Source organism: Salmo trutta, chromosome 2 (assembly GCF_901001165.1).
Source record: "Salmo trutta chromosome 2, fSalTru1.1, whole genome shotgun sequence".
NCBI classification, from domain to species: domain Eukaryota; kingdom Metazoa; phylum Chordata; class Actinopteri; order Salmoniformes; family Salmonidae; genus Salmo; species Salmo trutta.
In genome coordinates this window covers 67933831-67947331 of record NC_042958.1, presented here as the reverse complement: position 1 = coordinate 67947331, position 13501 = coordinate 67933831, and the positions used below count along the sequence as shown (strand labels likewise).

General features: G+C 41.8%; 1 protein-coding gene across 1 annotated transcript in view; it reads left to right on the top strand.

Moving 5' to 3' along the window:
• scn4aa (sodium channel, voltage-gated, type IV, alpha, a) overlaps window positions 1–13501 on the top strand; it is a 33884-nt gene that overhangs the window by 5124 nt on the left and 15259 nt on the right. The window contains exons 8-12 of the mRNA XM_029712442.1: window positions 2840–3025; window positions 3838–3946; window positions 5754–5992; window positions 7716–7889; window positions 8074–8430. Coding sequence (XP_029568302.1) covers window positions 2840–3025; window positions 3838–3946; window positions 5754–5992; window positions 7716–7889; window positions 8074–8430 — 1065 coding nt within the window. The remainder of the gene's footprint in view (window positions 1–2839; window positions 3026–3837; window positions 3947–5753; window positions 5993–7715; window positions 7890–8073; window positions 8431–13501) is intronic.

Here is a 13501-nt window from a genome sequence, read left to right as displayed (position 1 = left end):
GTGCAGAAACTTCCTATGTATCTATCATTATTAATTAAATGTGGACTTACAAATGAACAAACCCGGTCACAGGCTTAGATAACACTGGAGGTCCCTTCAGTCTCCACAGAGTTGGGTAAAGCCGCTTTTACTTTTTTTGCGCCCTTTATGGTGAACAACTCACAGAGATCTCTGAGATTAGATATCCTGGTCCCCCTTGGTCAGTTCAGAGAAATTATCAGAGACCTCTGTTGATAAATGTGTCTTTTTTTTTCTTAATTTGTTTTGTAATTTTGTGTATTGTATATATGCTTTGTGTATTTATGCAGGGCTCATCTGAAAAAGAGACCCTCGTCTCAGTATGACTTCCCTGTCAAAGTAAAAGCTTAATAATCATTTTAAAAGATGAGAAATTATGACATCAAACTGAACACTATGTAAATACAATATTTGAAGCCTCTCAGTATATATGGAATAATGTGCATATCATTAGGTTGGGGCAATCGACTAATGGTATATTGAATGGCAACCAAATAGGACAGCTTGGGCTTACTTTCTCTTTGCGTCAGGGATGCTGGCCCACTAAACCCAAAGTATTATCCTTTACAACACTTGGGTTGCACATTTAATCAAATTCGCATTGAAATCGCAATATTGACATGTGCAACAGGGTAAATGAGTTTGAATTCAATAACCTTTTGACAGAATCCCTTTTGATTTAAACAAAACTTTCCATACGTGTTTACCCAGGGAAGAAGTAGAGAGAAAGTGATTTTTGGACCTGAATGCCAAAACATTTAGGAGATAGAGGTGCTCAAAGTTGACCTATTTTGCATACACCCCCGTACCATGAGACATCCATGTATTTAGCATTGGAAAAGATCAGTGGTGGAAAAAGTACCCGATTGTCATACTTGAGTAAAAGTAAAGATACCTTAATAGAAAATAACTCAAGTAAAAGTAAAAGTCTAAAACTATTTGGTTTAAAATATACTAAAGTATCAAAAGTAAAAGTATATTTCATTTCAAATTCCTTATATTAAGCAAACCAGATGGAACCATTTTCTTGTTTTTTTTATTTTACGGAAAGCCATGAGGACACCCCAACATTCAGACATAATTTACAAACGAAGCATGTGTGTTTAGTGAGTCGGCCAGATCAGAGGCAGTAGGGATGACCAGGGATGCTCGGTTGATACGTGCGTGAATTGGACTAATTTCCTGTTCTGCTAAGCATTCAAAATGTAACGAGTACTTTTGGGTGTCAAGGAAAATGTATGGAGTAAAAAGTACAATATTATCTTAAGGTATGTAGTGAAGTAAAAGTAGTCAAAAATAGAAATAGTCAAGTACAGATACCCCAACAAACTACTTAAGTAGTACTTTACAGTATTTTTACTTAAGTAGTTTATCATTTAAAAGCTTACAGAGTTGACGGACTATTGTATAAAAAATTTTTTTAAATAAAAGTGTTTTAATAAAAAATATTACAGATTTGAACCTTTTAACGTCAATTATCAAAAACCGTAAACTCACGCTGGGGTTTTTGTGTTGTGCTGTGCCCACTATTGGTTGAAACACAACACTGTGTCATTTCAGTCATAGAACTACAATTCATAGAAATGGACCTATCCCGTCAGACCACTGCAATTTAGCTGGTACACCATTGAATTTAAATTCGATTTTTAATTACTACTACACACCGTTGAATGTCAACTTAAATAGTCACTTCTATTCTATTATTTCTATATCTATAATTTCAATAGGTTTCCTATGGAGGATTGACAGTATAATTTTAAACAGATATTCCCATTCAAGACAACTTTCTCTGCGTGGACCTCCAACCATCTTTGTGGTAAAATTTGAAAGTTGAAATGTCAATTTTATTCCCATTTTAGTCAGCCAAAACATGACACCCACCCTGTATTGAAGAACATGTTGTGTATCAAACGATGGTGGGCACAACACAAAAACCTCAGATGAGGTAAAATAGGGTCTAAGCTACAACATATGTGAATATGAAAAAAATGAGTTTATTGATGTTTAAGGTAAAAGGACAATTTGTACAAAAAAAATGTTTTTTCAAGAAATTAAATACTAATACATTGGAGTCAACATGGGCCAGCATCCTTGCAGAACGCTTGACACCTTGTAGAGGCCATGCCCCAACGAATTGAGGCTGTTCTGAGGGCAAAAGGGGGTGCAATTCAATATTTGGAAGGTGTTTCGAATGTTTTGTACACTCAATGTATATTTTACTTATCCAAGTCAAATCGCAATATTTGGTAGCAATTTGAAAAAAAGAATAGCAATTCAAATTTTTGCCCATATCATGCAGCCCTCACTGGTGTAACAAGGTTTCTATGGACCCCGCAAGGTCAGAGTTCACCCCTAATCAACTACCAATAGATTTTTTTGGAATATACAACTGTCCTGTATAGCCTACTACAACCTGCATGAATTGAGCCCACCTCACTCTACCAGCTTGGATAGAAATATAGTCCACCCTCAAAGCACTAGCTTACTAGGGATTGTTTCATCATGCAGTCTAGCCTCCTATCTTTAACTATATACAATTTAGATACTACAAAGGTTTTATAAAAATTACACTTCAAATAGCCTAACAATTAGGAAATGTTTTTTTGCTTGAGGATAAATTCAGCCACTATGTATTGTTTTGTCTGGCTAATAGCCTACACAAATGGGCTGCAATATCCAAGGTAAATTAAATCATATTCAATTCAACTTTTTGACTGCACTTTTGTGTGCAAATGTTTTCACCACGGCCTGTCCGGTAGGCCAGTGGAAGCCCTACTTTAACACAATTAACTCTGATCAATTTATCATTGGTGTTTTACAGGAGCAAGCTGATGCTGCTGCTGGAAGTCAGGTGACCCTGACCAGTCGGAAAGAGCTTAGTCATCACTCTGGGTCATACGGGGGCTCTGCGGATGACGAGCAGAGCCTCGGAGATGATGTTATCAAGGACTGTAATGGGAGAATCGTGCCCCGTCTGGCCATCGTACCAGTGTCCTCCGAGTCGGAGGTCAGTGTGACCTCTCCTTGCTAATGTTTATCTTATCAGGTCAACGTTCATAGGTTAGAATGGGTCCACAGTTTGTTTTGTCTCCTTCTTTTGATGTGAATTTGTAAACGCAGGTTGTTTTGGCTATTCGTCTTTGTTGTCTTGTATACACAACTCTTTTATCTTAAGAGTTCAATGACACCTAACATGATTACCAGACAGACAGTATGCGCGTGTGTGTGTGTGTGTGGTCATGCGGTCTAGTCAAACAAATGATATTTAGAAATATCAAAACAAACTCTGATCCAATTATATTAATTTGGGGACAGGTCGAAAAGCATGAAACATTTATGGCGAATTTAGCTAGCTAGCTTGCTGTTGCTAGCTAATTTGTCCTGGGATATAAACATTGGGTTGTTATTTGACCTGAAATGCACAAGGTCCTCTACTTCGACAATTAATCCACAGATAAAACGGCCAACCGAATTAGTTTCTCATCATCTCTCCTCCTTCCTGCACTACTACAACCGACTGGAGTGTGGACCTCAGTTCATCTTTCAATCAACCACATGGGCATAAGCTCCTAAAAACCAATGAGGAGATTTGGGAGGCAGGACTTGCACCGCGTTGAGCGTCACAAATAGAACCTAGTTCTATTTTAGCGCCCGGCTACGCGGACGCTCGCTAACGCGCGCTAGTGGTGTGAGTGCAATGATTAAATAACACGTATGTGTACTTTTATTTTGTAACGCTCGCGCACGCGGTGTAGACAGCATGTAAGATGTTTAGTGGCCAGTGATGATGAGACTTAACCCCCCCCCACCCCCCCTCAGTCGGTTCCAGAGGACGAGTTCAAAGAGGACAGCATGCTCCACCTGGAGCAGCCAGGCCTGAAGAACAGATCGGCGAGTGCTGCTAGTGTTCTCACCACCGTCATGGAGGGTAAGAGGGCGACACATAGTGATGGTCATGATTATGATGACGACAATTGTGAAAATGCTGATAATGATGACGATGATTCTTGAATGATAGTATTACCATTGTGATATCATCAGCAATGACAATGATAATCATTTTAATTCAGGATTTTTTTTTTCGGGAAGAGAGTAAAATGCAGCCCTGCATTGATAACTGTATTCTGAACAAAAATATAAAACGCAACATGCAACAATTTAAAAGATTTTGCTGAGTTACAGTTCATAAAAGGAAATTAGTCAATTGAAATAAATTCATTAGGCCCTAATCTATGGATTTCACATGACTGGGCAGGGGCGCAGCCATGTATGGGCCTGGGAGGGAAGCCAATCAGAATTCGTTTTTCCCCATTAAAGGGGATCCCGCAGGTTACGATGTGGAGGTCCTGTGCTGGCATGGTTACACGTGGTCTGCGGTTGTGAGGCCGGTTGTATGTCCTGCCAAATTCTCTAAAACTACGTTGGAGGTGGCTTATGGTAGACAAATTGAATTCTCTATCAACAGCTCTGGTGAACATTCTGCAGTCATCATGACAATTGAACATTCCCTCAACTTGAGACATCTGTGGCATTGTGTTGTGTGACAAAATTGCACATTTTAGTGCAGCCTTTGATTGTCCACAGCACAAGGTGTAATGATCATGCTGTTTAATCAGCTTCTTGATATGCCACACCTGTCAGCTGGATGGATTATCTTGACAAAGGATCGAATGCTCACTAACAGGAATGTGAACAAATTTGTGCACAACATTTGAGAGAAATAATCCTTTTGTGTGTATGGATAATTTCTGGGATCTTCTTTCAGCTCATGGAACATGGGATCAACACTGTACATGTTGCGTTAATGTTTTTGTTCAGTGTATTTTCAGAAAAAATTTCCCTATAGATCCATTCGTAATGCATGCAAATATTTGTTTTTATGTCTACTTCAACTACTATCATATATATATGCCATGAAATGTACTGTATGTCATTGGTCTGTTTCTTGCCTGAGACAAACATAACCGTCCACAGTAGGAGACATGTCAAGTCCCTCAGGCAAATTTAGAAATACACTAGGCTTAGTTGGGAGTGGATGCAGTCTTCGCTCTAATGTGAAGTGTAATTGCCTAGCTTATCATGTGGTTGTAGACATGGCCTTCTGACCCCCCCACCACCACTCATTACAGTAGCATTGTCTGAAGTCTGTCTCACACAGAGCAGCCAATCACATTGTGTGTGTGTATGTGAGTGAGGGGGGAGAGAGCCCTGTTAATGTACAGTTGCATGCCCTCTTGGTGCTAAGCTTGAGCTATTTTAGCCTTCCAGGGCGGGCTGGCACCACGGGCATGAATTCTGGTGTTACCCACCGTTGCATTTCATTTACTTGTTGTTTTTGTTTTTAGTATAGAACAGAAAGATTGCCCATATTTGTACACATTTAACGACACATGAATGTCACCAATGCATGTTCTTAAAATCAAAGAATGTTGAACTAGGGCAATGAATGACAAATGTCCCTAATTCTGTCAATCATCCACTCATACCCTCCTGTCACTTTTTAGAGCAGGACATTTTGCTCGAATGTCAGATCAATATTCTAGGGGTGTCTTAGTAGTCTTGGATAACTTTGTTTCATTGTCTTTTTTTACTTCATAACAATGGCGAGAGGGATGAATTGTAGAGTTTTCAGCCATAATACCAAATCATATAAAAAAATGTTTGTTTGTTATTATGTTTCTATTAAAACATTATTATTGAACTGGTCATCTAAACCTCCCCTCTCTTTCTAATAGAGCTGGAAGACGCCCAGAAGCCTTGTCCGCCCGGCTGGTACAAGTTTGCCGACACCTTCCTGAAGTGGGACTGTTGTGTGCCCTGGGTATGGTTGAAGAAGTGGTTGCTCTTTATTGTGATGGACCCCTTCGTGGACCTAGGCATCACCATCTGCATCGTGCTCAACACACTCTTCATGGCCATGGAGCACTACCCCATGAGCCCAGAGTTTGACCACATGCTCTCCGTGGGGAACCTGGTAACAACTTTTAAAGTGGTAGTTTAGAGGTAGATGTTAGGTGTGTAAAGCTAGCTGTATTGCTAGCTCAAACTTGCATTGCTACTGCAGCTTCCTTATTATAACTGCGTGACATATCATTTCAGGTGTCATGTTGTTAGCTTGAATCGGATATTACTTAGTCTTTTCTTGTGTTGATGAGAACATTTCTTAACTTCTTACATCTAGACGTTCCGCTAGCGGAACACCGCTCCAATATCCAATGATAGGGCGTGGCGCGAAATACAAACTCCTCGAAAATCCGAAAACTTCAATTTTTCAAACATATGACTATTTTACACCATTTTAAAGATAAGACTCTCCTTTATGTAACCACACTGTCCGATTTCAAAAAGGCTTTACAACGAAAGCAAAACATTAGATTATGTCAGGAGAGTACCCAGCCAGAAATAATCAGACACCCATTTTTCAAGCTAGCATATAATGTCACAAAAACCAAAACCACAGCTAAATGCAGCACTAACCTTTGATGATCTTCATCAGATGACACTCCTAGGACATTATGTTATACAATACATGCATGTTTTGTTCAATCAAGTTCATATTTATATCAAAAACCAGCTTTTTACATTAGCATGTGACGTTCAGAACTAGCATTCCCACCGAACACTTCCGGTGAATTTACTAAATTACTCACGATAAACGTTCACAAAAAACATAAAAATGATTTTAAGAATTATAGATACAGAACTCCTTTATGCAATTGCGGTGTCCGATTTTAAAATAGCTTTTCAGTGAAAGCACATTTTGCAATATTCTGAGTAGATAGCCCGGCCATCACAGGCTAGCTATTTTGACACCCACCAAGTTTGGTACTCACCAAACTCAGATTTACTATAAGAAAAATTGGATTACCTTTGCTGTTCTTCGTCATAATGCACTCCCAGGACTTCTACTTCAACAACAAATGTTGGTTTGGTTCCAAATAATCCATAGTTATATCCAAATAGCGGCGTTTTGTTCGTGCGTTCAAGACACTATCCGAAGGGTAACGAAGGGTGACGCGCCGGCGCGTATCGTGACAAAAAAATTCTAAATATTCCATTACCGTACTTCGAAGCATGTCAAACGCTGTTTAAAATCAATTTTTATGCGATTTTTCTCGTAAAATAGCGATAATATTCCGACCGGGAGACGTCGTTTTTGTTCAAAGACTGAAAATGTAAAATGGACTCTTCACGTGCACGCGCGCACCCGTTTCATTGTTCTCAGATCGACCACTATCCAAATGCGCTACTGTTTTTCAGCCAGAGACTGCAGAGTCATCATTCAACGTTCTGGCGCCTTCTGAGAGCCTATGGGAGCCTTAGAAAGTGTCACGTTACAGCGGAGATCCTCTGTTTTCAATAAAGAGGTGTAAGAAGGCCAAGAAATGGTCAGAGAGGGCACTTCCTGTTTGGAATCTTCTCAGGTTTTGGCCTGCCATATGAGTTCTGTTATACACAGACACCATTCAAACAGTTTTAGAAACTTTAGGGTGTTTTCTATCCAAATCAAATAATTATATGCATATTCTCGTTTCTGGGCAGGAGTAATAAACAGATTAAATCGGGTACGTTTTTTTATCCGGCCGTGAAAATACTGCCCCCTATCCATAACAGGTTAACATCTGAGTTATGGTTTTTGACATGATGTATCCAAATGACATCTTGTTTATATTTCTGATATATGAATTCCCCTCTAGGTTTTCACTGGGATCTTCACAGCAGAGATGGTCTTCAAGCTTTGCGCCATGGATCCCTACTACTACTTCCAGGTCGGCTGGAACATTTTCGACAGTATCATTGTCACGTTCAGTCTGGTGGAGTTAGGTCTAGCCAATGTCCAAGGCCTGTCCGTTCTCAGGTCTTTCCGTTTGGTAAGACACACTGATTTCCAGTCAATTCATGTCTGTGAAATAGTATTCGTAGATTAACCTTATTGTACTCATTTAGTTTACAGGGACAATGTACAACAAGGAACTTGCATCAAGAGCACATCAAGCCATGAAAAATGCAATTTGTGTGTTGTCTGTCTGTTGATGTACTATGTGTTGGAGGCAGCTGCGTGTCTTCAAACTAGCCAAGTCGTGGCCCACGCTCAACATGCTGATCAAGATTATTGGCAACTCTGTGGGCGCTCTGGGCAACCTGACCTTGGTGCTGGCCATCATCGTCTTCATCTTCGCCGTGGTGGGCATGCAGCTCTTCGGCAAGAGCTACAAGGAATGCGTGTGTAAGATTGCCACCGACTGTGAGTTGCCGCGTTGGCACATGCACGACTTCTTCCACTCATTCCTCATCGTGTTTCGCATCCTGTGCGGGGAGTGGATCGAGACCATGTGGGACTGTATGGAGGTGGCCGGAGCCGGGATGTGCCTGGTGGTCTTCATGATGGTCATGGTCATCGGAAACCTGGTGGTGAGTGCAGCAGACACCCAACTGTAACCCTAATCCCTAAACCTAACCCTCATCCTTAAAGCTGAGATCCACGGTAGTGGGAAATAGCACCACGGACGCCCCTCCAACGTTCTTATTGTTTTTGTTACCGAGCTCAGGAGGGTCGCGGAACATGGTCAAACAAATTGCAGTGCATATTGTGCTCTTCTATTGCATGTGCAATGTCAGAGGGGAAAAAAACAGTGTTTGTTGTTTTCATTAACTTCTTTGTTGTTGAAATATCGCAAACGGCCGTTGCTGTTTCACCATAGAGTCGAAGCCCACTCCTGTGTGAAAATCTAATTTGCGTAATAAATGAAATCCCCTTCAAAATCAGTCTGTTTATGCTAGAGATATCAGCGTCTCAACCCACCGTATCCGCCGATGTCGGCCTTCCGCATCTGCAATGGAAGGTGGCAGAGCTACAGTTGTGTTTGTCAGACCAGGAAATGTCCCGAAAATTGGTTTTCACGAAAACGTCCACAGTCCAAACGGTTTTGGCAAGAAACTATATTATGACTTACTATGGAAAGCTGAGATGCTCTCAAATACGCTCATATCAGTTGTTTTGCTCTACGACGCTCAAGCCTCACAAGACTGGTGTGAGGCTTGGTACTAGGTAACCTAGTACCAGGCTGAAAAATGTATGGAAGTGAATAGGGAATTTACACATGTATACGGGTAATATATATATTTTTATTCCTGAGCTTACTTATATCTCTCAAATATAGGACAGACACTGTCTTATCTGGTTACGTAAAGACTATCCCTTAAATTAGGGTTGTATGGAAGTATAAATAGATATTCAATGCGAGGGCACAATAAATCTTTTAAGTATAGTGAACATTCTAGAGATCCTAGATAATGCCTCACAACAACACACGCAGTCCCCAACTGTGAACATCTGTCACTACTGTCAACTTGTAAATCTCAGTAACAGTTATTCGAAATCTCTGCAGACCTAACGATTATAGTATTGTAATGCTCAGTCAATCCAGGAGATATTGTGCACACAGCTGATGGCGAGTCTATTTTTGTCCCCCTAGAGACGCCAATAACAGACACACTACATTGCCAAAAGTATGTGGACACCCCTTCAAATTAGTGGATTCGGCAATATTCAGCCACATCCGTTGCTGACAGGTGTATGAAATAGAGCACACAGACTTACTGAAGAGCTGTGACTTTCAACGTGGCACCGTCATAGGATGCCACCTTTCCAACAAGTCAGTTTGTCAAATTTCTGCCCTACTAGAGCTGCCCCGGTCAACTGTTAGTGCTGTTATTCTGAAGTGGAAACATCTAGGAGCAACAACGGCTCAGCCGTGAAGTGGTAGGCCACACAAGCTCACAGAACGGGACCGCCGAGTGCTGAAGCGCGTAACGACTAAAAATACATTTGACCTTTTGGAATTACCAATGAGGAGTTCATCAACAAACCATATTAGAGTAGGGAATATACAGTGGTTCTTCCTTTAAAAGTTTTGAACTTATGCTGCGACCGTTTGTGGTAGACGGTGGCAGATTGTGGTAAATTGCGTCATTCTGGCACTTAAATAACATGCCATAGAATTCTGTGGCACCCCGCATGCTGTGCTGCAGTACACTGCAACTCTTAAAGGAAGAACCACTGTACAATAAGAGGAGGCACTCCCATTTACAGTATTTGGAATCTCCGGAAGGAGGGATCTAATTCTGCGCTAGACAGGAGTTGAAACGCCATAATGGTGTTTTCAACCTTTTCTGGGTTAGTTCTCCAGTCTTTGGCAAGGTGTTGCACAACTCTTGATTATGTGATGTTACAACATACCTTGTCATGTTTCAGAACACATCAGGATGAATGTTTCAGTACACCTTAAATCTGTCCCAATACCTTCACAACCAAGTGTTTCAATACTTCAGTAAAGTTAAGGTCTCGTCTCCTTTAAGTTGGTGGCAGCTCAGTTGCCACTAGATTTAGTGTTAAAATGCACTTCATTTTAACAGTGTAGTGTCTCGGTTTATGTGCCGTTTGCCTGGAAGACACAGTAGCCATAGGCAGCAGGAGACTTGGATGGGGGTTGAGGGGGTGTGAGACACAAAAAAAGCCATGTTAGTGTTGGCGCGAGTCCCCAGTGCTTTTGTTAGCTCGTCGGGATGAGAATAGCCATTTCCGCTTGATTCTATTAATAACCACCAGAGAGAGGAAATGCATTTGGCCTCACGCCGCAAATATTGTGCTTGTGTGATCAGCTGCTAACAGCTCATCTGCATGTCCTTGTTCTGGAAGATGAGGAGTAATGACAGGGACAGGGCCTCCCATCCTGCACCCCATAATAGGTGGAGTGGATTGTCTTAGCCACCACTTGTGGTTCAATGCAATACCAAGGCATCTAAGCCAACCACTATCAGTAGTGTCCGTCTACGAATCCCGTAATCATATTACACAACATCACAATATACCAGATCATTTTTAGGGCTGTCAAAAAAATCAGAATTTGCTCAAAGTGAGCTGTAGGTTAATAATGATTTATTTAACTTCATTTTTCATTACAAAAAATGCTCAAAGCGCAGGCCTCCCGAATGGCGCACAGGTCTAAGGCACTGCATCACAGTACTAGCTGTGCCACTAGAGATCTTGGTTCAAGTCCAGGCTCTGTCGCAGCTGGCCGCAACCGGGAGACCCAAGGGGCGGTGCACAATTGGCCCAGCGTCGTCCGGGTTAGGGGAGGGCTTGGCCGGCAGGGATGTTCTTGTCCCATCGCGCACTAGCGACTCCTGTGGTGGGCCGGGCGTAATGCACACTAACACCGTCGTCAGGTGTATGGTGTTTCCTCTGACACATTGGTGCGGCTGGCTTCCGGGTTAAGCGGGCGTCCTGAGTCCTTATGGGAGTTGCAGCGATGGAACAAGACTACCAATTGGATACCATGAAAAAGGGGTAAAAAAATATATTAAATCTCAAAGCGCATAAAAACAAACAAAAAACAAATTTACAAGAATATTGCCTTCTTGATTTGTTTTCCTAAAGTAACAGGAAGCATAATTAGGTAAATTCATAAAGAACACATTTTTTACCTCAATGTAGTGTCCAATTAAAAGCTAATCTTTTGATCAATGGGTCAAATAATATGTTAATTGTGTCCTCTAAGAAAACCAATGGTCCAAAACTCATGTCTCGATCATAATCAATCAAATTGATTTATAAAGCCCTTTTACATCAGCCGATGTCACAAAGTACTGTACAGAAACCCAGCCTAAAACCCCAAACAGCAAGCAATGCAGATGTAGAAGCACAGTGGCTAGGAAAAACTCCCTAGAAAGGCCGGAACCTAGGAAGAAACCTAGAGAGGAACCAGGCTCTGAGGGGTGGCCAGTCCTCTTCTGGCTGTGCTGGTTGGAGATTATAACAGTACATGGCCAAGATGTTCAAATGTTCATAGATGACCAGCAGGGTCAGATAATAATAATCACAGTGGTTGTAGAGGGTGCAACAGGTCAGCACCTCAGGAGTAAATGTCAGTTGGCTTTTCATAGCCGATCATTCAGAGTTGGAGACCGCAGGTGCGGTAGAGAGGGAGTCGAAAACAGCAGGTCCGGGACAAGGTAACACGTCCGGTGAACAGGTCAGGGTTCCATAGCCGCAGGCAGAACAGTTGAAACTGGAGCAGCAGCACGATCAGGTGGACTGTGGACAGCAAGGAGTCATCAGGCTAGGTAGTCCTTAGGTCCTCAGAGAGAGAGAGAATTAGAGGGAGCATACTTAAATTCACACAGGACACCGGATAAGACAGGAGAAATACTCCAGATATAATAGACTGACCCTAGCCCCCCGACACAAACTATTGCAGCATAAATACTGGAGGCTGAGACAGGAGGTGTCGGGAGACACTGTGGCCCCGTCCGACGATACCTCCGGACAGGGCGAAACAGGCAGGATATAACCCCACCCACTTTGCCAAAGCACAGCCCCCACACCACTAGAGGGATATCTTCAACCACCCAATTTACAACCCTGAGACAAGACCGAGTATATCCCACGAAGATGTCCCCCACGGCACGAACCCGAGGGGGGCGCCAACCCGGACAGGAAGATCACGTCAGTGACTCAACCCACTCAAGTGACACACCCATCCTAGGGACAGCATGGAAGAGCACTAGTAAGCCAGTGACTCAGCCCCCATAATAGGGTTAGAGGCAGAGAATCCCAGTGGGGAGAGGGGATCTGTTCAAAAGTTATTGGATTGTTTACCCTCGTAGGACAGTCAGAATTATGGTGATTAAATCAATGGAGGCCAGAGGAAAAAAGTGGTCAAAAATATGGAAAACTGAGTAATGTCAGCTAGGCTGGATTCTGAAAGAATGAAGGCTACTGGCTACCTGACATACACATCTTTCTTGTTGAATTCACAGGACATAAAACAATATATAGAGGTAAGACGGATATCGATTTTGAGACATGACATGTAGTATTTTAGTATACGTTTCTCATTAATTAGAAATTCCTGTTCTCTTTTGAAGATTTCTCACAAAAACAAGTGTCTCTGTGAAATGGCAAAGGAGCACTAAGTGTAATACAAGCTTTTCATTTTCAAAGCCTTTTACATTTATTTCAACTCGTATCATGCTAATTTAGCTTTTTGTTAACCGGGTAAATTACAAAAAGTTTAGTTAAAATCCTTAAGAATCTAAGTAACATAATAAAAAAATCCCCATCCAAATCCGTCAGTTTAATGTAGAGATATCCGGTTTTTTTGGCCTGCGCTGCGTCTCAATCCACCGCGTCGGCCTTCCGCATCTGCGGTGGAAGGTTGCCGAGCTACAGCGGTGTTTGTCAGACCATGAGACCACGGTCTTCTCACAAAAACATCTGTAGCGTCCGAACGGTTTGGCCTAGAGAAACTATTATGACCACTATGGAAATTGGAGACTCATGAACACAATGTTGTTCTCCGCTTTTGTTCATTTGTTACCCATTCAAATTCATGGAAGTATGGAGGTAGTGTGGTGCCAACAAAAATAATGGGTTAAATATGTGTCCGAATACCGGGGAGGTGCCTGAAAACTTGCCTGT